Source organism: Oncorhynchus keta, unplaced genomic scaffold, assembly GCF_023373465.1.
Source record: "Oncorhynchus keta strain PuntledgeMale-10-30-2019 unplaced genomic scaffold, Oket_V2 Un_contig_6244_pilon_pilon, whole genome shotgun sequence".
Taxonomy (NCBI): Eukaryota; Metazoa; Chordata; class Actinopteri; order Salmoniformes; family Salmonidae; genus Oncorhynchus; species Oncorhynchus keta.
In genome coordinates, this window is record NW_026288751.1 from 1,706,584 (window position 1) to 1,731,850 (window position 25,267).

General features: G+C 43.9%; 1 protein-coding gene across 1 annotated transcript in view; it reads left to right on the plus strand.

The window, feature by feature from the left end:
- Positions 1-25,267, plus strand: part of LOC118391358 (seizure protein 6 homolog) — a 243,430-nt gene that overhangs the window by 195,199 nt on the left and 22,964 nt on the right. Inside the window, exons 5-9 of the mRNA XM_035782685.1 lie at positions 4,368-4,553; positions 8,001-8,169; positions 10,858-11,024; positions 11,221-11,415; positions 12,239-12,377. Coding sequence (XP_035638578.1) covers positions 4,368-4,553; positions 8,001-8,169; positions 10,858-11,024; positions 11,221-11,415; positions 12,239-12,377 — 856 coding nt within the window. The remainder of the gene's footprint in view (positions 1-4,367; positions 4,554-8,000; positions 8,170-10,857; positions 11,025-11,220; positions 11,416-12,238; positions 12,378-25,267) is intronic.

The following is a 25,267-nucleotide window of genomic DNA, read 5'->3' on the forward strand; positions in this document are numbered from 1 at the left end:
TGCATTGCAGTAAAGTTCCCCTGCAACAGGGTGATCAAATTAAGATCATACATCTGTACAGTAGATCTCTATGAGTTAGGCAAGAGACAGGCATTTTTACTAAATGTTTTTTTTCCACCTTTATTTAACCAGATGGGCAAGTTGAGAACAAGTTCTCATTTACAACTACTGCACCCTGGCCAAGATGAAGCAAAGCAGTGCGACAAAAACAACAACACAGAGTTCACATGGGATAAACAAACTTACAGTCAATAACACAATATAAAAATCTATGTACAGAGTGAGCAAATTAAGTAAGGAGTTAAGGCAATACATAGGCCAATAGTGACAAAGTAATTACAATTTAGCAATTTACACTGGAGTGATATACAGTATATCACAAAAGTGAGTACACCCCTCACATTTTTGTAAATATTTGAGTATATCTTTTCATGTGACAGCACTGAAGAAATTACACTTTGCTACAATGTAAAGTAGTGAGTGTACAGCTTGTATAACAGTGTAAATTTGCTGTCCCATCAAAATAACACACACAGCCATTAATGTCTAAACCGCTGGCAACAAAAGTGAGTTCACCCCTAAGTGAAAATGTTCAAATTGGGCCCAATTAGCCTTTTTCCCTCCCCGGTGTCATGTGACTCATTAGTGTTACAAGGTTTCAGGTGTGAATGGGGAGCAGGTGTGTTAAATATGGTGTCATCGCTCTCACACTCCCTCATACTGACTGGTCACTGGAAGTTCAACATGGCACCTCATGGCAAATAACTCTCTGAGGATCTGAAAAAAATAATCTTTGCTCTACATAAAGATGGCCTGGGCTATAAGAAGATTGCCAAGACCCTGAAACTGAGCTGCAGCACGGTGGCCAAGACCATACAGCGGTTTAAGTGGACAAGTTCCACTCAGAACAGGCCTCGCCATGGTCGACCAAAGAAGTTGAGTGCACGTGCTCAGCGGCAAACAGTTTGCTGAAGACAAGCAGACTAAGGACATGGATTACTGAAACCATGTCCTGTGGTCTGATGAGACCAAGAAACCTATTTGGTTCAGATGGTGTCAAGCGTGTGTGGCGGCAACCAGGTGAAATTACAAAGGCAAGTGTGTCTTGTCTACAGTCAAGTATGGTGGTGGGAGTGTCATGGTCTGGGGCTGCATGAGTGCTGCCGGCACTGGGGAGTTACAGTTCATTGAGGGAACCATGAATGCCAACATGTACTGTGACATATTGAAGCAGAGCATGATCCTCTCCCTTTGGAGACTGGGCCGCAGGGCAGTATTCCAACATGATAATGACCCCAAACACACCTTCAATACAACCACTGCCTTGCTAAATAAGCTGAGGGTAAAGGTGATTGACTGGCCAAGCATATCTCCAGACCTAAACCCTATTGAGCATCTGTGGGGCATCCTCAAATGGAAGGTGGAGGAGCGCACGGTCTCTAACATCCACCAGCTCCGTGATGTCGTGGAAGAGGACTCCAGTGGCAACCTGTGAAGCTCTGGTGAACTCCATGCCCAAGAGGGTTAAGACAGTGCTGGAAAATGATGGTGGCCACACAAAATATTGACCCTTTGGGCCCAATTTGGACATTTCCACTTAGGGGTGTACTCACTTTTGTTGCCAGCGGTTTAGACATTAATGGCTGTATGTTGAGTTATTTTGAGGGGACAGCAAATGTACACTGTTATACAAGCTGTACACTCATTGTAGCAAAGTGTACTTTCTTCAGTGTTGTCACATGAAAAGATATACTCAAATATTTACAAAAATGTGAGGGGTGTACTCACTTTTGTGATATACTGTATGTGCAGACGAGGACGTGCAAGAAAAAAATACTGGTGTGCAAAAGACCAGAAGACAAATATGGGGATGAGGTAGGTAGTTGGTTGGATGGGCTATTTAGAGATGGGCTGTGTACAGCTGTTGCGATCGGTAAGCTGCTCTGACAGCTGAAGCTTAAGGTTAGTGAGGGAGATATGTTTACAACTTCAGTGATTTTTGCAATTCGTTCCAGTCATTGGCAGCAGAGAACTGGAAGGAAAGGCGGCCAAAGAAGGTGTTGGCTTTGGGGATGACCAGTGAAATATACCTGCTGGAGCGCGTGCTACGGGTGGGTGTTGCTATGGTGACCAGTGAGCTGATATAAGGCAGGACTTTACCTAGCATAGACTTATAGATGACATGGAGCCAGTGGGTTTGGAGACGAATATGTAGCGAGGACCAGCCAACAAGAGCATACAGGTCGCAGTGGTGGGTAGTATATGGGGCTTTGATGACAAAATGGATGGCACTGTGATAGACTGCATCCGAATTGCTGAGTACAGTGTTGGAAGCTATTTTGTAAATGACATCGCCGAAGTCTAGGATAGTCAGTTTTACGAGGGTATGTTTGGCAGCATGAGTGAAGGATGCTTTGTTGCAAAATAGGAAGCCCGATTCTAGATTTAACTTTGGATTGGAGATGCTTAATGTGAGTCTGGAAGGAGAGTTTGCAGTCTAGCCAGACACCTAGGTATTTATAGTTGTCCACATATTCTAAGTCAGAACCGTCCAGAGTAGTGATGCTAGTTGGCCTGGCGTGGGCAGCGATCAGTTGAAGAGAGAGCAAGCATTTCATTTTACTAGCATTTAAAAGCTGTTGGAGGCCACAGAAGGAGTGTTGTATGGCGTTGAAGCTCGTTTGGAGGTTTGTTAACACAGTGTCCAAAGAAGGGCCAGATGTATACAGAATGGTGTTGTCTGCATAGAGGTGATTCAGAGAATCACCCGCAGCAAGAGCGACATCATTGATATATATATAGAGAAAAGAGTCGGCCCAAGAATTTAACCCTTTGGCACCCCCATAGAGACTGCCAGAGGTGCGGACAACAGGCCCTCCGATTTGACCCACTGAACTCTATCTGAGAAGTAGTTAGTGAACCAGGTGAGGCAGTCATTAGAGAAACAAGGCTGTTGAGTCTGCCAATAAGTATACAGTGATTGACAGAGTCGAAAGCCTTGGCCAGGTCGATGAAGACGGCTGCACAGTACTGTCTTATATCGACGGCGGTTATGATATCATTTAGGACCTTGAGTGTGACTGAGGTGCACCCATGACCAGCTCGGAAACCAGATTGAATAGCGGAGAAGGTACTTGGGATTCAAAATGGTCGGCGATCTGTTTGTTCACTTGGCTTTTGAAGACTTTAGATAGACAGGGCAGGATGGATCTACTGTAGGTCTGTAACAGTTTCGGGTCTGGAGTGTCTCCCCCTTTGAAGAGGAGGATGACCGCGGCAGCTTTCCAATCTTTATGAAACTCGGACGATATGAAAGAGAGGTTGAACAGACTAGTAATAGGGTTTGCAACAATACTGGCGGATAATTTCAGGATGAGAGGGTCCAGATTGTCTAGCCCAGCTGATTTGTAGGGATCCAGATTTTGCAGCTCTTTCAGAACATCAGCTGTCTGGATTTGGGTGAAGTATTTGAATGCTTTATCTTACACCACCTCTGTCTGTCAACATTATGTTAATTTAGGTCCAGTGTTAAAAGTATATTTTTGCTTCCATGGTGTATTTTCAATAAATGCAAGGTTTTGTTGTTATCTGCACTGGACCTCAAGAACATAATTTCAGAGAGCGAGCATGCTGCGCCAGTGAGGCAGAGCAGAGTGGGCCTGCGCTCCGACAGACAGAAAGGCCTGTTATATAGCGCTCATTAAGGACATGGTTAGCTCAATCCATCATCCACGCCAACTAATGATTGCTACCATACATCCCATGTAGGACCATCCGTTTAAGGACAGGGACGCAGAGGAAGTTGAAGCCCATTCATCTTGGTGCGCTGGACTCACAGCGCTTTGACAACTGGTACAGAGACAATTCTTCTCCCCACTATCACATTAAAGTACCAGCTCTGAAATGGAACTGATCTACAACTCTACTTTTACCCTGTACACCAAACCTAAATCTCCGTGTCATAGCTGTGTGTGTGTGTAGACTTTGCAGCACACTGAAACTCATTAGCGATTGCAGATATGTCACAATCTATTTGCAGATGTACTTTTAAACTGCAATTAATTGCACCAGATGGAGTGGAATATTTATAACTCAAGTAGAAAACTGATGAAAACAGCCCTGCTCGACCCAATTACAGTACATTCTTCATACACAACATGTACTCTGTGTGTGTGTGTGTGTGTGTGTGTGTGTGTGTGTGTGTGTGTGTGTGTCTACACTCCGTTGGTTTACTGTATGTATTATTAAAGTGAAATGGTATCACTGAGAGCAACTAATTCCACTTCGAACAACCATGGTGAAAAAATTCACAAAGAGAAATAATATCAAACCGGTCATCAATGATTAAATCCCCTCCCTCCCTCTAGCCTTTGTGCTGAGCTGTGCCTTCCCTAAGGAGCCAGCCAACGGGGAGGTATCAGTGACTCACCTCCATGCTGGGGGAGAGGCCTACTTTCAGTGTCTGACCGGCTACCAGCTGCAAGGCCCCACCATGCTCGCCTGTCGCAACGCCACTACACCTTACTGGAGTGGCAAGGAGCCAAAATGCCTGGGTAAGAGACAACAACACTGCTTCCTTCCTGCCAAACACACACACATACACATAGACACATATGCACAGACACACACACCGACTTCAGCTCATCAACTTCCAGGATCCATTCATCTGCTTACTGAGAACCAATGGGAAATTATAGTTACCCCTCAGAGAACACCACAGAGACTGACAACTGAGGAAAATAACATTTCAGCTGAATGATTAAAGTAATTAAACTCAGTTTAAATGGACTGGGTGTTATTTGGCACCCACTGCCCAGAGGTTAATTGGGGTTTATTGTGTGCTCTATTTGGTAGGCCTATCAGGTGTCTGGCTTACTGCTGTGCGACTTTAATTCTCTCTCTGTAACCCGTATCCCCTACTATTCAAGCTGTTTAATATAAATCCAGGGTTAGGGGCAATAGTGCAGTTGTAAACAAACATGCCCTTGTTACCTCAGCGACTAACATGTCTAGCCTACTCTTCTTCACAAAGAGTGTTTCCCACAATAGTTGCATAGTATGGGGAAATAGTACACGTTCATATATGAATAGCAGGCCTGTGCCCTGTGGTACACATTTGTCATAAGTCATGTCATAAGAAAATAAAATGTTTTGGTCGCACTCCGATTCATTCCCTCCACACTACATATTACTCTGTTCCATTCATGGATTTGTTCATTAAATGTTACTACAAAAATGAATCATAGTAAGCAATTAAATCGATGTGATTAAGCTAAAATCAAAGTAAATGCTTACCTTGCATACTATCAAGGGGGTATTTCTTTCCGGGGAGCGCAAGGTGTGTGAAACAGGTGTGTTCGAAAGTTCAATATTTAAACCAGAGCCATATATTTTGTATTTGTCTAATTCTAGACATACAGTTACAAAGCATTATTTAGATATTCCTCATGTACTGGGTGCTAACTATAAGAAGTTAAGAATGCAAGCTCTCTCCACAGCTAGGTTTAAACGTTGATATTTTTGGATAGCTCATATGGTTGATACATTATTAAGGATGGTGGTCACGTGTGTCTGCAAGCAGAGGATCAGTAGTTCCAGTCCGGGATGGGGACAGAGACTGTGAAAATATACTGTTAGCGGCACAGTCACGGTTTCACTGGTGCCGTGACCCGGATCTACAGTTGTGCTCAGCTCAACACTATGGTCGTTGTGGATGAATGTAGCACATGGGAATGTGTGAAACGTGCGCCACCTAATTGCTAACTTTTCAGTGGCGCCAACTGATAAGGCGCTTTGGGAGGGCGGTCACGTGTGCTATGAAAGCAGAAGTCCTGGGTGTGAGCTTCGGTGTGAGCTGAATCAGGAGGAAGTGGTACTTGCTAAAAGAAGCATGACATCTGTTATACTAGCATGGCTGTCATAGAATTTTGAAGTGTCATGTAAATGCATCATAATGCCCATTCTAGTCATTTGTGTATTACTCATATGATTGCCATAGAATGTTGTAGGGCAGTGGTATTCAAAAAGCAGGGACCCCATTTTCTTAATAATCACATCAACAAATAACCTTCAATTCAATACATTTACTCAATAAAATTGTACTTTTCAAATGTCTAATCTTTCTCAAAAGCGTTTTGTGTGTTGTCCCGTATAGCCCCCTCCCACCTCTCTGATTCAGAAGAGTTGGGTTAAATGCGGAAGACACATTTCAGTTGAATACATTCAGTTGGACAACTGACTAGGTATCCCCCTTTCTATAAAATAATCTGTACTCTACATTTTTTGTTCCAAATTATTTTGTTTTTGTGTTTTGGTTTATATGCCAATCCCACTGTGACCCCGACTTTGAATACCACTTTGTGTAGGGTCATGTAAATGCATCATAATGCAGAAACCTCAATGGCCCAACTCTTTAAATACATGGCTCTGGTTTAAACCAACCCTGAGACAAATGCTGAATTGCGATTGGACAATATCAGGCGCATGAGCAAAATCGGGACATTCCAAGGATCCCACCTAAAAAAAAAATGTCCTGTTGTAGCCAGACATGGAAGGGTGTGGCTATACTTCCTGCTGTATGGTCAAATTGCTGTCAGGAATGATGATATAGTTTATGTTTTTAGTGTTCTGACTTATGTTGCTCTTCGTCCTGTTTATAATTTGTAAATCTTGTAAGTGGGCCTAATTAAGGCAACTATTTATATCCACTTTGCAAATAATAGCACTCAGCACGACGGCCTACCTCACAACATGTAACGCCCATGCCTCCCTGTATAGTAATGATACAAGCTACTTCCCACTGGGCACAGATGTCAGTTCAACATCTAGATTAGATTTACATTTGGTAAAGTTGTCAACTACTATGAATTCAACATGAAATCCCCCCAAAATTCACCATGTCATTGGATGTAGGTTAAAAGTTGGGCGAAAAATGATACAAATATTTTACGTTGATTACTTTTTGCAATCAGTTTTCCACTCTGATTCAGCGTCATCACATATATTTTTATTTGTTGAAATGACATTGATTCAAACAGTTTTTGCCCAGTGGGTTAGGCCTAAGGTGAGCTTTTACAACATGTCAGTCTAGCATCCTCATTTAGGCCCAAAGTTGATTGGTTGTGCTGAGAGGCCTGGTCTGTTAGTGTCTGATTACCAGTATGGGGAGAGGGAGCATTGCTATGGAGACGAGACCGGGCTAAACCAGCCCATTTGGACCTGGCTACACTACACTAATTAGTAGTGGGCTGCATGACTATCCTTCACCTGCTCTCAATTAGCATCGTCTTTTCTGCCAGCCTCACTCTCACTCCCTACAGCTGTTCTGCACTGATACTGTTCTGCTGCTCTGCTCTCCTCACTAGTTGATCACACACAGATACAGTCAGTCTGTCAGCCAGTCCCATAGAGATAGATAGAGAGCTCCAGTGGCCAAGAGACCATTTTAGCATGGGCAGCACCATTGAGGACTTTCACGATTTTGAAGTAGTCAACTGGGTGGGACTTCCTATGGGTAAAGGAAGGATCACATAATTCCATCCAGGTCATCAGGAGGGATCAGCCAATGAATTATATTCATGAGCAAACATTCCATACCTGCAGGTGGCAGTAGATCGACAACGTTGGCTTTATATCTGTTCAAACAACACACTCCAGGTGGCAGTATGCACCAAAATAGTAGAAGAAGAAAATTGACTACTTCAGAATGTAGATGGCCTCAGTTGCATTACCCATGCTCTCACAGACGCCATAATGTGACAGATACAATGTTGGTCCTTTAACTATCTCTATGGTCAGCACAGGGATGGAAATGTTCTTCCTCCAAACCCCATGTACTGTGGTATTACTCAGCAAAGAGAGAGAGCAGAAAACAAATATTGTTTTTGAAATTAAGGGATATTTAAGCGGTTTTATGTCTCTCTTTTTCTCTCTGAGTTTTACCCTTCCCTCCCTCTCTGTCGATCTCATTCTCGCTCTTATCCAATCTATTTTCAATGCAGCTTCCTGTGGTGGGATGATAAAAAATGCCACGTTGGGCCGTATTGTCTCTCCTGGTTTCCCTGGCAACTACAGCAACAACTTGACTTGCCATTGGGTCCTGGAGGCTCCTGAAGGCCACCGGCTTCATGTTCACTTTGAGAAAGTGGCTTTGGCTGAGGATGATGACAGGTAGAGTACACACACACACAGAGAGAGAGAGATTTGTTTTTACAGGGACAGTACACATTAATCAACGTTTCAGTAAAAGTGCCAGTTGAGCCAGTCGGCAAATTTTCAACTACAGTTCCTGGACAGGTTATTAAAAACAATAACAATACAGGAAAACAATGAGCGGTGAGTACAGACAGAACAACATAGCACAAGCACCATGTAGCATACAGACAGCGCAACATAACATAAAAAGCAACAAAACTAAATATATAAAAGCAACTAGTGTTTCCACACTTCACAAGCTTCAGACAACATGGAGAGCTGCAATACACAGCTAGGGATTATGTTCACAAGTCTGATTTGTAAGTCGCTCTGGATAAGAGCATCTGCTAAATGACTTAAATGTAAATGTAAATGTGATTGGCCTTTAGCCATGTCTTTATGTTTTTTGTGAAGGTGCGATAGGTGGTGCAGTTATGTGTGTCTGATGGCTGTGTGTTCCAGGCATGGGAAGCTCTCACAGAGCGAGCAGATTGACTAAAGGTGGTTTTTCTTAAAAGAACTATAGAGTTACCTCTCATGAGTTAGGCAGTATGTTAAGTGGGGGAGTATCATATATTTGAAGTACAGTTTTACTACCTCTGTAGTCAAACAATTGTGTATGAATTGAAAATTATCTAGGTTTAATTTGGTTATTTGAGTTACCTTTTTCACCTGCTTTTAAAAGAGAGGTTGGAATCAAATATGATGCCAAGGTACTTCAAATCGGTACCTTGATGCCAAGGTACTTCCACCTGGATCTTCTCCCCTGACACAGACATCTGGCTCAGTGGCATCAGTTGTCCTCTTTGTGAAGAACATGCAGATGTTTTTTTTCACATTGAGATGCAAACACGAGTCACTGAGCCACTTTGTAACCTGGACCATTACGGTAGTGAGTTCCTGTGCAGCTTGTTGTTTGCTCTTTGCGTTCACATATATCACTGTATCATCTGCATACATTTGAACTTCAGACCCAGTACAAACAGAAGGCAGATCATTAATGTACAGGCTGAACAGGAGGGGCCCCAGTATTGACCCTTGGGGAATGCCCACATCATAGCTGAGAATGGGTGGCAGCTCATTGCTCACTCTGACATGTTGGGAACTGCCTTCAAGGTATGATTTCATCCATCTCAAGGCATCGGGGAAAAGTGTGTGTGTGTGTAGAGCCACCTTTTGCAGCAATTACAGCTGCAAGTCTCTTGGGGTATGTCTCTATAAGCTTGGCACATCTAGCCACTGGGATTTTTGCCCATTCTTCAAAGCAAAACTGCTCCAGCTCCTTCAAGTTGGATGGGTTCCACTGGTGTACAGCAATCTTTAAGTTATAACACAGATTCTCAATTGGATTGAGGTCTGGGCTTTGACTAGGCTATTCCAAGACATTTAAATGTTTACCCTTAAACCACTTGTGTGTTGCTATAGCAGTATGCTTAGGGTCATTGTCCTGCTGGAAGATGAAGCCCCGTCCCAGTCTCAAATCTCTGGGAGACTGAAACAGGTTTCCCTTAAGCGTTTCCCTGTATTTAGCGCCATTCATTATTCCTTCAATTCTGACCAGTTTCCCAGTCCCTGCCGATGGAAAAACATCCCCACAGCATGATGCTGCCACCACCATTCTTCACTGTGGGGATGGTGTTCTCGGGGTGTTGCAAGGTGTTGGGTTTGTGCTAGACATCGTGATTTTCCTTGATGGCCAAAAAGCTCAATTTTAGTCTCATCTGACCAGAGTACCTTCTTCCAAATGTTTGTGCGAGCACCAAACATGCTTGCTTATTTTTTCTTTAAGCAATGGCATTTTTCTGGCCACCCTTCTATAAAGCCCAGCTCTGTGGAGTGTGCAGCTTAAAGTGGTCCTATGGACAGATACTTCATGTAACACTTAGATTGCACACAGGTGGACTACTTAATTAATTATGTGACTTCTGAAGGTAATTGGTTGCACCAGATCTTATTTGGGGGCTTCATAGCAAAGGGGTGAATACATATGCACGCACCACTTTTCTGTTTTTTATTTTTTATAATTTTTTTTAAGTTATTTTTTTCCGTTTCACTTCACCAATTTTGACTATTTGTTCCATTACATGAAATCCAAATAAAATTCCATTTAAATTGCAGGTTGTAATGCAACAAAATAGGAAAAACGCCTAGCGGGGTGAATACTTTTGCAAGGCACTGTATGACAGGTTTTACATTCGGTTGTCAGAACGCGATACAACACTGGATAACAACGCCCAACTTTACTCCATATATAGCAAGGACATGTTTTCTTAGGTTAGGCGACTAAATCCCATATGTGAGTGACTTGGATGAAATTGATACGGCTTTATGTCATTTCAAATCATTAACTGTATTCCCTCATGCAAATTAATTGAGGGACTACACAGGCCAGTCAGACGTGAGGAGCAGAGATTTAATTACATTTTTGTACTATAACTACTGTCTCAAGGCTATGTAACAAATGGACATTTAATGAAGCCGCTGGCTGCTGAGTTGATGAGAATGTTATCACAGGTTTATTACAGCCAATGATGAAACACTGAGCGCCACTTCAGAACCACTCACCACTACCTTTTGATGTTTCTCTTAGTCCTCAATGACAATCAATATGTCCCATTTTCCCTTCACCCTTTTTATTATGCAATGTTTTTGACTGTTTTTTAGACTCCTAATAAAGAATGGGAACAACATTGACTCGCCTCTGGTATATGACTCCTATGAGGTGGAGTACCTGCCCAATGAGGGCGTGGTGAGCACAGGACGTCACCTCTTTGTAGAGTTCACCACAGACGGGACTGTGACTTCCACAGGCGCAGCCATCAGATATGAAGGTACTGATGCAATGTGTGTGAGTGTGTCTCGTATGTGTGTGTGTTGACTACATTAACTTAATAGAATTATACTAGAAAACATGCTTCAAAGGATCAACACTGATATGTCTTTACCTTTTCCTAAGGGAGGTCAAATTGAGGATTGATGTTGACTTAATATAACAAAGAATATACCTGTGGGATTTTTATCCCACAGCTTTTGCGAAGGGCACATGCTATGGGCCTTTTGTGAAATATGGAAACTTCACTAGCAGTAACACAGCTTGCGGTGTGGGTGCGGTGGTGGAGTTTGCCTGTGACCCGGGCTACACTCTGGAGCAGGGCTCAGTCATCATTGAGTGTGTGGATGCAGAAAACCCCCAGTGGAACGAGACAGAGCCAGCCTGCAGGGGTGAGTCCTCATTCCATTAACAACACAGTCCACAGGATTTCATCAGCTCAAGTTTGGTTAATTCTCTATCAGCAAATTGAGTACAATCTAGGAACCCCAGCCACAATAAAGCCAGCTACCCCAGTCTCCCAAGGCCTGAGTTAGGAGCTAGTGCACAGCTTTAGAAGTCAAAGCCCAGTTTTATTAATTCTCTCCCTGCTTATCTCTCTCTCTTTCTCATACGTGTGTATATATATATCAGCAACTGGAGTACGATCTAGGAACCCCAGCCACAATAAAGACCTAGGGATACCTCTCTCTCCCCCACAGACACGCACACTGACCTCTAACCCCTGCGCTGTCCCACACCACACTACCCATGATTGTACAGCTCTTCGGCAAAGGTAGAAATGAAAGGATTTCATTTCTGCTGTTCAGGGCCAGAGAACTATATTTTTCAGCGTTAGCAGTTTGTACCAGTTCTAGACCAACACTCTTAGGCTCCCTCAAGGAGCATGGAAAGTCATTATGAATGGTATTCTGTTCAGCAGTGATACTCTTTCATGACAGTCTTTTATTTACCCCTGTGAATTCACATGACCTTTAAAAGATGTTCCACAGTCAACAGACCTACATCAAAACCAGATATTCTTAAAATATCATCAGCTCAGCTGACACTGACAGTTAAGATTTTCAATCACTGATCACTTGTTTTTCCTATTTGAAGATGGCTATACTGTGAGTACTGGGCGTACACTGTGTCCGTTTGTATGTAGGTGTTTTTCTTTTTTACTTTTTGGGAGTGTTGGCCTTGGACTTGACTGTGCTTATGTGTGTGGCCCAGCTGTGTGTAGTGGTGAGATCACAGATTCAGCCGGTGTGGTTCTTTCTCCAAACTGGCCCGAGGCCTACGACAAGGGCCAGGACTGCATCTGGGGCATCCACGTGGAAGAGGACAAGAGGATCATGCTAGACATCCAAGTGTAAGTGCCATCTCTCCGCTTCAATGGCAGCAGAGGTCACACTGAAGTTCAAATCAATCTCATATCATTTAAAGTCACCGCCTGCTTCTCTTCTTCATTGACATTTTAAAGAGTAGATAGATCTATTTCAAGTTATGCTGCATAGGGTAAGGGACATTTTCACTACATACACAAGCACTCACATACCCTTGCACATACACACTCTCAAACATAGGCAAAAGAATACTGCAAGTTCAGGAGGCAAAATCTCTGAATGTGGAACCATCCTAAAGGGAAAGCATTGCTACTGATGTTGTAGTCAGAAATTAAATCTATGTTTTCATCCAGTCCATTGAATATTCAGCACAGCTTCCAGCGCACTCTCTGACCAGATTAGCCAGTAAGCCTCCATGCTCTCCCTTTCCCTGGTGTGTGTCTCATAGTTGGCTTTCAGAATATGCTCTGGCAGTGAGACCACTCCGAGCCACTTATCCAGCTCTCTCAACAACGTTAATTCACCACTTAAACACACACAAACCCTCCTGCAGCACTTTCAGTAGGCCTCGGCCCCTCCAATATTTTTTTTGTGCTCTGCTGATCCTCTGCTGTCTCTTCAGAGCACTCTGCCAAGAGAATGGACCAGTTTAGTTGGACATGATCAGAGAGCCTGCCTGACTCCCTTATCTTCCTGAGTGAAGTCTCTTTAAAGTCTCACAAAGTTTCACACTGTGTGTGTGTGTGTGCGTGTGTGCACATGATATGTCATGTTTACTCTTTGGCAGTCAAACAAGTTCATATGGGTCTCATACGCTGGCTGCATGCTGTCCACAGAGAATATAGCAGCTTAACTTCCATGAGATTGTATAAGGTACATGTTTATTCTCATCATATGTGAATCATGTTGTTGCCTGAAGCAGTAGCACAGGAGCATTGAAAGGTCTAAGGCACTGCATCTCAGTGATAGACGTCACTACAGACCCTGGTTCGATTCCAGAGTCTATCACAACCGACCGTGACTGGGAGTCCCATTAGGCTGCGCACAATTGGCCCAACAGTTTACAATAGAATACCACAGTACTTACTATAGAATTCTGTAGTACTGTAGAATACTATACTACACACAATTGCATCCCTCGAGTATCTCATTTACATTTATCCTGCCCATTCCCCTCCCCCATATCACAATTTGTGCCACCTATAAGTGAGAAACCTACATGCAAAGTATAGATCATAAATTGTGTTTCCTACAGGTTATTGAAGAGAGTAGAAGTTAACCCTGACCTGGCTACAGGTTATGGAGAATGAGCAGTTTTAGCATTTCCCTATTAGGTACTAAAAAAGATACTAAAACAAAAACGCTTTAGTAAATACCACAGTAATGTCCCTGAAAACATTACAGTAAATATGACAGTATACTACAGTCTGCAAAAAACTACAGTAAATGCTGCATTATACTACATTCTGCAAAAACACTACAGTAAATACTGCAATATTCTACAGTCTGCAAAAACACTACAGTAATGTGTACAGTATACTACAGTAAATACTACGGTATTAACTCTAGTGTTTTGTAGACTTCAGTCCTCAAAAGTCCTCTAAAAACACTACAGAGAACACTATAGTATTCAATCTCCTACCATAGCATACACTATCACGCAGGAACATTAAGCATGCAGGAATACTACATCAAATATTTGTATAACTAAACCAAGATAGACCAGAGCCTGTCATTTCCAATAGGACCAAATTCGTCATAGTGGGCAGAACAAGCAAGGAGGTGGGCAGAGCAAAGCACCAGCTAGCCCAGATCCTATTGGCCCCTTCTAGCATCATCTGCATAGTTCCATTATGGGAACGTCCTACTGCACACACAGAGACAGGAACAATCACCCACAAACACACAGTCGCCTTTGCACTCCTTCTAAACAACGCAATTTTAAAAAACTTTGGCAAAGGGTAAAGTCAACAAAACTTAGTCCACTCTGTCCATAACATATTTTATTTTTGGAAACAGAAAACTGTTTTGAGATCAAATGTTTCATCAGTGACAAAATTTGCAGAATCGATCTTCTCACACTGCCGGCCACTGGGCTTCCTCTCACTACCATTGATTGAGGGGCTGCTGCAGTGTCTGCTTGCCTGCTGTCAGTACATTACATTTACATTTACATTTAAGTCATTTAGCAGACGCTCTTATCCAGAGCGACTTACAAATTGGTGCATTCACCTTATGACATCCAGTGGAACAGTCACTTTACAATAGTGCATCTAAATCTTAAAAGGGGGGGTGAGAAGGATTACTTTATCCTATCCTAGGTATTGACTCCGCTGTCCTGGCGTTGTGAGGGAGTTTGTTCCACCATTGGGGGGCCAGAGCAGCGAACAGTTTTGACTGGGCTGAGCGGGAACTGTACTTCCTCAGTGGTAGGGAGGCGAGCAGGCCAGAGGTGGATGAACGCAGTGCCCTTGTTTGGGTGTAGGGCCTGATCAGAGCCTGGAGGTACTGAGGTGCCGTTCCCCTCACAGCTCCGTAGGCAAGCACCATGGTCTTGTAGCGGATGCGAGCTTCAACTGGAAGCCAGTGGAGAGAGCGGAGGAGCGGGGTGACGTGAGAGAACTTGGGAAGGTTGAACACCAGACGGGCTGCGGCGTTCTGGATGAGTTGTAGGGGTTTAATGGCACAGGCAGGGAGCCCAGCCAACAGCGAGTTGCAGTAATCCAGACTGGAGATGACAAGTGCCTGGATTAGGACCTGCGCCGCTTCCTGCGTGAGGCAGGGTCGTACTCTGCGGATGTTGTAGAGCATGAACCTACAGGAACGGGCCACCGCCTTGATGTTAGTTGAGAACGACAGGGTGTTGTCCAGGATCACGCCAAGGTTCTTAGCGCTCTGGGAGGAGGACACAATGGAGTTGTCAACCGTGATGGCGAGATCATGGAACGGGCAGTCCTTCCCGGGAGGAAGAGCAGCTCCGTCTTGCCGAGGTTCAGCTTGAGGTGGTGATCCGTCATCCACACTGATATGTCTGCCAAACATGCAGAGATGCGATTGGCCACCTGGTCATCAGAAGGGGGAAAGGAGAAGATTAATTGTGTGTCGTCTGCATAGCAATGATAGGAGAGACCATGTGAGGTTATGACAGAGCCAAGTGACTTGGTGTATAGCGAGAATAGGAGAGGGCCTAGAACAGAGCCCTGGGGGACACCAGTGGTGAGAGCGCGTGGTGAGGAGACAGATTCTCGCCACGCCACCTGGTAGGAGCGACCTGTCAGGTAGGATGCAATCAAGCGTGGGCCGCGCCGGAGATGCCCAACTCGGAGAGGGTGGAGAGGAGGATCTGATGGTTCACAGTATCGAAGGCAGCCGATAGGTCTAGAAGGATGAGAGCAGAGGAGAGAGAGTTAGCTTTAGCGGTGCGGAGCGCCTCCGTGATACAGATAAGAGCAGTCTCAGTTGAATGACTAGTCTTGAAACCTGACTGATTTGGATCAAGAAGGTCATTCTGAGAGAGATAGCGGGAGAGCTGGCCAAGGACGGCACGTTCAAGAGTTTTGGAGAGAAAAAAAAGAAGGGATACTGGTCTGTAGTTGTTGACATCGGAGGGATCGAGTGTAGGTTTTTTCAGAAGGGGTGCAACTCTCGCTCTCTTGAAGATGGAAGGGACGTAGCCAGCGGTCAGGGATGAGTTGATGAGCGGGGTGAGGTAAGGGAGAAGGTCTCCGGAAATGGTCTGGAGAAGAGAGGAGGGGATAGGGTCAAGCAGGCAGGTTGTTGGGCGGCCGGCCGTCACAAGACGCGAGATTTCATCTGGAGAGAGAGGGGAGAAAGAGGTCAGAGCACAGGGTAGGGCAGTGTGAGCAGAACTAGCAGTGTAGTTTGACTTAGCAAACGAGGATCGGATGTCGTTGACCTTCTTTTAAATGGTTGACGAAGTCATCTGCAGAGAGGGAGGAGGGGGGGGGGGATTCAGGAGGGAGGAGAAGGTGGCAAAGAGCTTCCTAGGGTTAGAGGCAGGTGCTTGGAATTTAGAGTGGTAGAAAGTGGCTTTAGCAGCAGAGGCAGAGGAGGAAAATGTAGAGAGGAGGGAGTGAAAGGATGCCAGGTCCGCAGGGAGGCGAGTTTTCCTCCATTTCCGCTCGGCTGCCCGGAGCCCTGTTCTGTGAGCTCGCAATGAGTCGTCGAGCCACGGAGCGGGAGGGGAGGACCGAGCCGGCCTGGAGGATAGGGGACATAGAGAGTCAAAGGATGCAGAAAGGGAGGAGAGGAGGGTTGAGGAGGCAGAATCAGGAGATAGGTTGGAGAAGGTTTGAGCAGAGGGAAGAGATGATAGGATGGAAGAGGAGAGAGTAGCCTGGGGAGAGAGAGCGAAGGTTGGGACAGCGCGATACCATCCGAGTAGGGGCAGTGTGGGAAGTGTTGGATGAGAGCGAGAGGGAAAAGGATACAAGGTAGTGGTCGGAGACTTGGAGGGGAGTTGTAATGAGGTTAGTGGAAGAACAGCATCTAGTAAAGATGAGGTCGAGCGTATTGCCTGCCTTGTGAGTAGGGGGGAAGGTGAGAGGGTGAGGTCAAAAGAGGAGAGGAGTGGAAAGAAGGAGGCAGAGAGGAATGAGTCAAAGGTAGACGTGGGGAGGTTAAAGTCGCCCAGAACTGTGAGAGGTGAGCCGTCCTCAGGAAAGGAGCTTATCAAGGCATCAAGCTCATTGATGAACTCTCCGAGGGAACCTGGAGGGCGATAAATGATCAGGATGTTAAGCTTGAAAGGGCTGGTAACTGTGACAGCATGGAATTCAAAGGAGGCGATAGACAGATGGGTAAGGGGAGAAAGAGAGAATGACCACTTGGGAGAGATAAGGATCCCGGTGCCACCACCCCGCTGACCAGAAGCTCTCGGGGTGTGCGAGAACACGTGGGCGGATGAAGAGAGAGCAGTAGGAGTAGCAGTGTTATCTGTGGTGATCCATGTTTCCGTCAGTGCCAAGAAGTCGAGGGACTGGAGGGAGGCATAGGCTGAGATGAACTCTGCCTTGTTGGCCGCAGATCGGCAGTTCCAGAGGCTACCGGAGACCTGGAACTCCACGTGGGTCGTGCGCGCTGGGACCACCAGATTAGGGTGGCCGCGGCCACGCAGTGTGGAGCGTTTGTATGGTCTGTGCAGAGAGGAGAGAACAGGGATAGACAGACACATAGTTGACAGGCTACAGAAGAGGCTACGCTAATGCAAGGAGATTGGAATGACAAGTGGACTACACGTCTCGAGTGTTCAGAAAGTTAAGCTTACGTAGCAAGAATCTTATTGACTAAAATGATTAAAATGATACAGTACTGCTGAAGTAGGCTAGCTGGCAGTGGCTGCGTTGTTGACTTTGTAGGCTAGCTGGCAGTGGCTGCGTTGTTGACACTACACTAATCAAGTCGTTCCGTTGAGTGTAATAGTTTCAACAGTGCTGCTATTCGGGGGCTAGCTGGCTAGTTAGCAGTGTTGATTATGTTACGTTGCGTTAAAAGAACGACAATAGACGGCTATGTAGCTAGCTATGTAGCTAGCTACGATCAAACAAATCAAACCGTTGTGCTGTAATGAAATTAAATGAAAATGTGATACTACCTGTGGAGCGAAGCGGAATGCGACCGGGTTGTTGAAGTTCTATTCGGTAGACGTTGGCTAGCTGTTGGCTAGCTAGCAGTGTCTCCTACGTTAAGGACGACAAATAGCTTGCTAGCTAACCTCGGTAAATTAAGATAATCACTCTAAGACTACACACTCTAAACTACACAATTATCTTGGATACGAAGACAGCAAAGACAACTATGTAGCTAGCTAACACTACACTAATCAAGTCGTTCAGTTGAGTGTAATAGTTTCTACAGTGCTGCTATTCGGTAGACGGTGGACGTTGCTAGCTGGCGAGCTGCTGGGCAGATAGCAGTGTAGACTACGTTAGAAATACGATAATTACGCAATTATCTTTGAAATACGATAATTACGCAATTATCTTTGAAACAAAGACGGCTATGTAGCTAGCTAAGAAGAAATTGCTAAGATTGGACAAATCAAACCGTTGTACTATAATGAAATGTAATGAAATGAAAAGTTATACTACCTGCGGACCGAAGTGCAGATGCGACCGCTCGCTCCAACCCGGAACTACATTAGTCATGCAGACATACAGTCATTTGCTGTCATGATTAATATCTGCTCATTTGTTATCATCTGCCAATCCATTGTTCCATCATTATGTTATTTCATTAGGGTAGTAGATGTCACTGCCAATGCTGGCTGATTTAAACTGTTGACGTAATAAAGTCTGAGATGCTACGACATGTAGGCTGGCAGACAAACACCCTCATTATCTGCTACTTTTCATCAGCATGTACAATGCTTTTATTCTTATGCAGTGAGTGAAAATTGTCTTGAAAGTTGTTTAAAATTAGTGAAAGGAGCACTGGTCCTTTAAGTTTCCTCACAGCTCAGCAGCCACTGATTCAAGGATAAGGATAGAAACAGCTAACTTCCTACAATTCTACACATGGAGTAAATAGAAAAATGTGCAGTTTTATAGCTAATCTCATGCTATTCTACACATTTTGCCATTTTGCCATGAGACTTAGAGAAAAGTTTGCTGTTTTAAAGCAATTTTCTTGTGCTTCTACACATATTGCCATGGGGCAGAGAGAAAAATGTGCAAAGATCCTATTGAATTACTAGAGGGGAGATGCCATAAACCCTCCAAGTTCCAGAATGGGGTAAAAATGGCAGCCATATTGGTCAGGGAGAAATCCAAACCATCTAATTGGAATAAATGGCAGTAGAGACATAATCCTGAATTTACTTACACAGGAGAATAAAACAAAGGCATGTGATACATCAGAAATGATGTAATAAAATGATTATCAACCTTAAATATTGTCATATAATCATGAATACAGTTTATATGGGTTTTATACACATTTTCTGTATAAATTGCATCTAAAATATATGTAAAGAGATTGTAAATGTAAAAAAGCTGACTGTGCTATTATATGATACAATATCAGTAATTGTTGCATTTACAACTTGTCTAAGTCCTATCATCTACTGATTTCAGCCAGTGTATGGCTGTGGATTGACTGCATCGTTTGAATGGAATGTTGGAATATTGGCAGTTAATTTGAAAAATATATGGAACCATTCCTCTAAAACTGTCTAGGTAGCTACCTAACAAACATACACTGCAGATATGTTAATAAAATAAATGATTTTACACAATATCTTATCACAGCACTGGAAAACCATGGTTGACCAACTCCCTGACCAAAATGGCTGACCTTTCTCATCATACTCTCTGATTTGTCCACTGGCATGTGGATCATTATAAGTGAGGCACATCAAATGAGAGCCACAGATGGAAGGGAATGATAGCGGCAAATGGTGTGCCAGTGACACACACGTCCCTAGTCATACACATTTTACATTTCAGTCATTTAGCAGGAGCTCTTATCCAGAGCGACTTACAGTTAGTGCATTCATCTTAAGATAAGTGGGACAACCACATACAGTGGGGCAAAAAAGTATTTAGTCAGCCACCAATTGTGCAAGTTCTCCCACTTAAAAAGATGAGAGAGGCCTGTAATTTTCATTCTGAAGTTTGCTAGAGAGCATTTGGATGATCCAGAAGAAGATTGGGAGAATGTCATATGGTCAGATGAAACCAAAATATAACTTTTTGGTAAAAACTCAACTCATCGTGTTTGGAGGACAAAGAATGCTGAGTTGCATCCAAAGAACACCATACCTACTGTGAAGCGGGGTGGAAACATCATGCTTTGGGGCTGTTTTTCTGCAAAGGGACCAGGACGACTGATCCGTGTAAAGGAAAGAACAAATGGGGCCACGTATCGTGAGATTTTGAGTGAAAACCTCCTTCCATCAGCAAGGGCATTCAAGATGAAACGTGGCTGGCTCTTTCAGCATGACAATGATCCCAAACACACCGCCCGGGCAACGAAGGAGTGGCTTCGTAAGAAGCATTTCAAGGCCCTGGAGTGTCCTAGCCAGTCTCCAAATCTCAATCCCATAGAAAATCTTTGGAGGGAGTTGTAAAGTCCGTGTTGCCCTGCAACAGCCCCAAAACATCACTGCTCTAGAGGAGATCTGCATGGAGGAATGGGCCAAAATACCATCAACAGTGTGTGAAAACCTTGTATTTATTTGATGGGCTTGGGGTTTGAATTACATTTCAGATACTTTGGTTTGGGGTCATGTTTCTCGAGAGCATCTCAATCAGTACAATAGCAACTGATGCATCTGAAAGCATTAGTCTAGCTAAGATACTGTTTATGGCTGACCCTGTAAAAACAACCCTTTTCACTGTACCTATATGGTATATGTGACAATACAATAACTTATTTTTTATTTTATTTTAGCTTTAAGAAAATTCACTAATTTGTTTGTATAAGGCTGTGAAAATCTTTAGAGAGTTTACTGACTGACTAAGTTCCCTGGTCCTTGAATTTCGGTATCATTCTTAGCCACATAAGCTTCCATTAAATGAATCCTGCTCTACCCAACTCCAGCTAAGCTCCAACCTGGTCAGGCATGCATACATGGCAGAAACCCACTTCTTCCCTGACCCTGCAATACCCCACCGTTACACTGTTGGCCATTTATCTGAAATGAGTCTGCTGGTCTTGTCTTGGGTGGGGAGTCCCCAGTGTGCTCACTGTCCCAGAGTGAGAAAGAGCGCGAGAGAGAGGTTTGTAAGTGAGAGCGGCTACCTGTGTATGTGTGAGTAGCAGGAAGGAAAAGACCTCTGATGGGTGGGAGCGGGTTCATTATAAGGGTGGGCTCACACTTTTCCCTGTTAATAGAGGAGAGAAAGGATTCTCATTATCATTCATCACTGTGCCTGTGCTCGCAATTACTGAGGAACAGTGTGCATAATGAGGACTGATTAATTAATTTAGGCCAAACTAGGAGGGCTGGTTCAGTGCTCATTAAAACAGCACACTTGGGGCATGGACAGTCGGGCAGCAGCACAGGTGGCAGTCATGCACACCTGCCTGTGACTCACACCGCCGGGTACAGGATGGCATGTCTACGGTAGAGGCCAGGTGAAGATGTAAGTGTCGTTTTACCAATGACAACCTCCATACATACAGCAGCTAACTACCAGGGTCAATTAAGGAATTTCAGAATTTAATTCAATTCAACCATGAATTGAAAGCAGAATTTGAATTGGATACACACCATGGAAAGCAGAATTTGAATTGGTAACACCCCACGGAAAGCAGAATTTGAATTGGAAACACCCCACGGAAAGCAGAATTTGAATTGAATTTGAATTAAAGGAAAGAAAATAAAAAATGTAAGCATTTGCCACGTATTACGGCAAAGAATACCGATACCATTCCACATATCCAGATTAAAACTCAAACATGTCACATAGTATTTTTTTATACATTTTTTGTCAGGAGACTAGATTGATCCCTTCCATTCTATAGCGTTTGATGCATTCTGGAGAAGGTATTTTATTGAATATTTGATAACATATAAGTCATTTTAAACCTACAAAGGTATATTATAATATTTCCATAGTACTGTAATTATTTACAATTATTTTAAGGAGAATGAGTCATTAAAAATGTAAAATGTAATCCAAATATTTTACACTGTATTGGTCACTATATGTCGAAATAAACCCTCTAGTGGAGGCTCCTAGAATTGCATGTGAATTACTGACTATGATAACTGGCTCATGCATCTGTTTTGCAACTGTCAGTGCTATAGGTTATAGTCATCATAAAGAGATGGATCTAGACTGATGGTGGTCCTCTGTACTTTGGAATGTCTCCTCCCCTCTTCCCTCTCCTCTTCCTCTCCAGCTGGCAGGGTGCCTGTATGCAGGGCAGCGTTGTGTGAGTGATGCCCTCGGGGGCACAGGGATTTGGCAGGATTGTCATTAATAAGTCATTTTTCACATGCTCCCTGGCCCAAGCACCAAAGCCCTGGCCTTTAAAAACCAATATTTAACTTTCTAATTAAAAAGAGAACCTCATTCCATTTAATTGTTTAAAAATAACAAAAGTCCAGATAAATCTGGGGTTGAGAGGGAAGAGCTGTGTTTATATACCATCTCAGAGGTGTTCACTGTGTCTGGAACAGCCAGGGAGGCTCTGTCAGCCATGACTGTTTTTACATTAAATCTAGGAGAGGAATTCAAACAATGGAACGGGTGTTTGGTGGTTCTCTGCTTAGAAAGTGTCCCACCCTCTCAGCCCAGCCCACCAGAGCCAGCATGCCACTGGACCAGGGCAGCACACAGCCTTCCACAGTCTCTCATGACTGGACACATCCACTGAGAGAGCTGCTCCATGGGTCCACAGATACACTTCTAGAGAAAGCCTACATTCATGGCAGCATGCTAGTATTCCAATCCAAGTTACATTTGAGCTGTCCAACACCTCTGAGATTGAGGTGTAAGTAATTACTTTCTGCTCAGCTTCTGCCTGCCTCAAGCTTTTTTCCTCTCACGGAGACAGGGAAATGAAGATGCTACACAATGCTCTTCATTCTGACCGGCTGTTTTTCATGCTTTTATTTCTGCAGAGGAAAACTGCTTTTACAGCAGCTGGATCCCTGAGAAAAATCTCAATCTCAAGTACCTGTACACTTGTGTGAAAGCAACAAAAGTGTGTGTGTGTACGTGTGTGGGGGGAGGTGCGGCAACATTTCTGAGGAGGTGCGGCAACTGAGCTTCCCACAGGCTTACTCCACATTTGCCCGAGGCTCATTTGTTGTTATTGACATAGCATCACATCCCATCACTCTGTCGCTGTCTGTCCTCACGAATCTACCTTTGCTTGTGTATCTGACAGGGCAATAAAGGGTCTGTCAGCTTCTGGTCCAATGTGTTCTACATACATAGGCAAATAACACCATAAAGTACTATTTCAAGGTGCACGTGTAACGTTACTGGTCTTCATGCTGGTGCATGGTGTTGTTTGCCCATGATCATTTGAATCAGTGGACTTAAACACTGGCTTAATAAGGCAGCCGATCCATGTCAAACCTGTCGATTCCATAACCTCTCATTCCCATGCATCCTACAAGCGTTTGCTGTTGGAGTGCCTGGACCCAGGGTTAAAGTGGTAGCATAGAGATCTAATTTGATTTTGTGCCTGTCCTGCAGACTAGAGGACTTTGTCAGGCTTCACCTTGTTTGGATCTCCGTCTTTGCCATCCCTGATTTGTATTCTGGAGTTGAAGGTGAGTTAGTTAAGCCCAAATCTGTCCGCAGGCAGACTGGGTTGGCACACGGTGGCCTACCTCCTTGCTAAGATGCCCTGTGGGCATCGCCCCGTTTAATAAGAGCTTAAGCAATGTATTGAAATGGTCTGCCACAATCCATCAACACAGAGACACTCACAGACAGACGTACACGTGCACACACACACACACACACTGACACACAGACACACACACACACACACACACACACACACACACACACACACACACACACACACACACACACACACACACACACACACACACACACACACACACACACACACACACACACACACACACACACACACACACACACACACACACAGTAGTGTTAGTATTCACAAAGTGTTAGTATTCACCTTACAAGGAGCTATGAAGGAGAGCAGAGGTAGAGAGAGTACGTCTTACACGTGCCCATCCTCAGAAAAGTAACGTGCACTCTCTCATGTAAATTAAATTGATTCTGCATCCAGGTATTGTAGCGGATGCAAGAGACGGGTGATTGAAAGGTACAAGAAGATTGCTCTTACCCATGGCTATCTGGAGAACGGAGCCACCCTCCTTTATCACTCTTAAAGGAAAGATTCACCCATTTTTAATGCTATATTGTTTTTGTGCATCTCTGAGCGATGTTCTATCGATTCCCGGGTTAATTTCATGTTTTCATGAGTATCTGAGCTATTGTCGTTCAAGCAGGCAGACCTTTGGCCAGTATGACATAGCATTGTGATAAAGCCACTCTCACTACGCTGGAAGTGAATAGGAAAACAGCTTTTAGATCGTGAAGCTGGCTGATGTCGTAACGTGGAAGGTTGTCTTCTCTCGAATGAGCCATTGAGGATATTTTTTCTCTCCATATTCCTACCTCAAGAAATGTGTAATTTAACACATAAGAGTCTAAGATAAGAGTATAAGAGTATTTAACCCTCTTATTTTTGGCACGAAACAGTCTAATACTATACACATTTGCGTTACTTTCAGGACAGGAAAATTCCGCCAACAACAGGATGGTCAAATACAGCTAGGGCATCTGTACAGAGAGATTGCATTGTGGGTTTTGTAGTCGACTTGAGCTGCAACAGCTTTCCTTAATGATATTCAAATGTTGCTACCAACCTTATAACGACAAAATGAAACATAATGTTCTCACATATTAGTGTTATTTAAATTCTAGGAATGAGTGGTTGAGTAGACATTGAGTAGAGGTTATACATTTGTCCTTTCTAAGTGATCTCCTACACATGGCTCCTCCGTGGGCGGAACAGACATCTGCAAAGCTATTCTGACACCTGCTCCAAGGTGCACACTGAACACTGGAGCTTTCTCTCTCTGCTGAAATCATCTATGGAGGACTAGAGTTTTTCACTGCTTATTTTTCCATTCTTTCTCCTCTTTCTTCTTTGAATAAAGGTCAAGCTTTGCTCTTGCTCCAGAAAGAGTGAGGGCAATGAGTCTAAGTCCTCTGGAAAGGTTAATGAATTCAGAAGTTAGGCCGGGGCAGCTGAGCCCCCAAGTCAAGCTGTGACAGGTTTTATGTGTGTGTCATCATGGAAATACGTTGCAGCAATGATGATGGAAAACAGGGCCTATTCCTGACATTGATATAATGCCAGTATGTATCTATACAATGACCTGCTC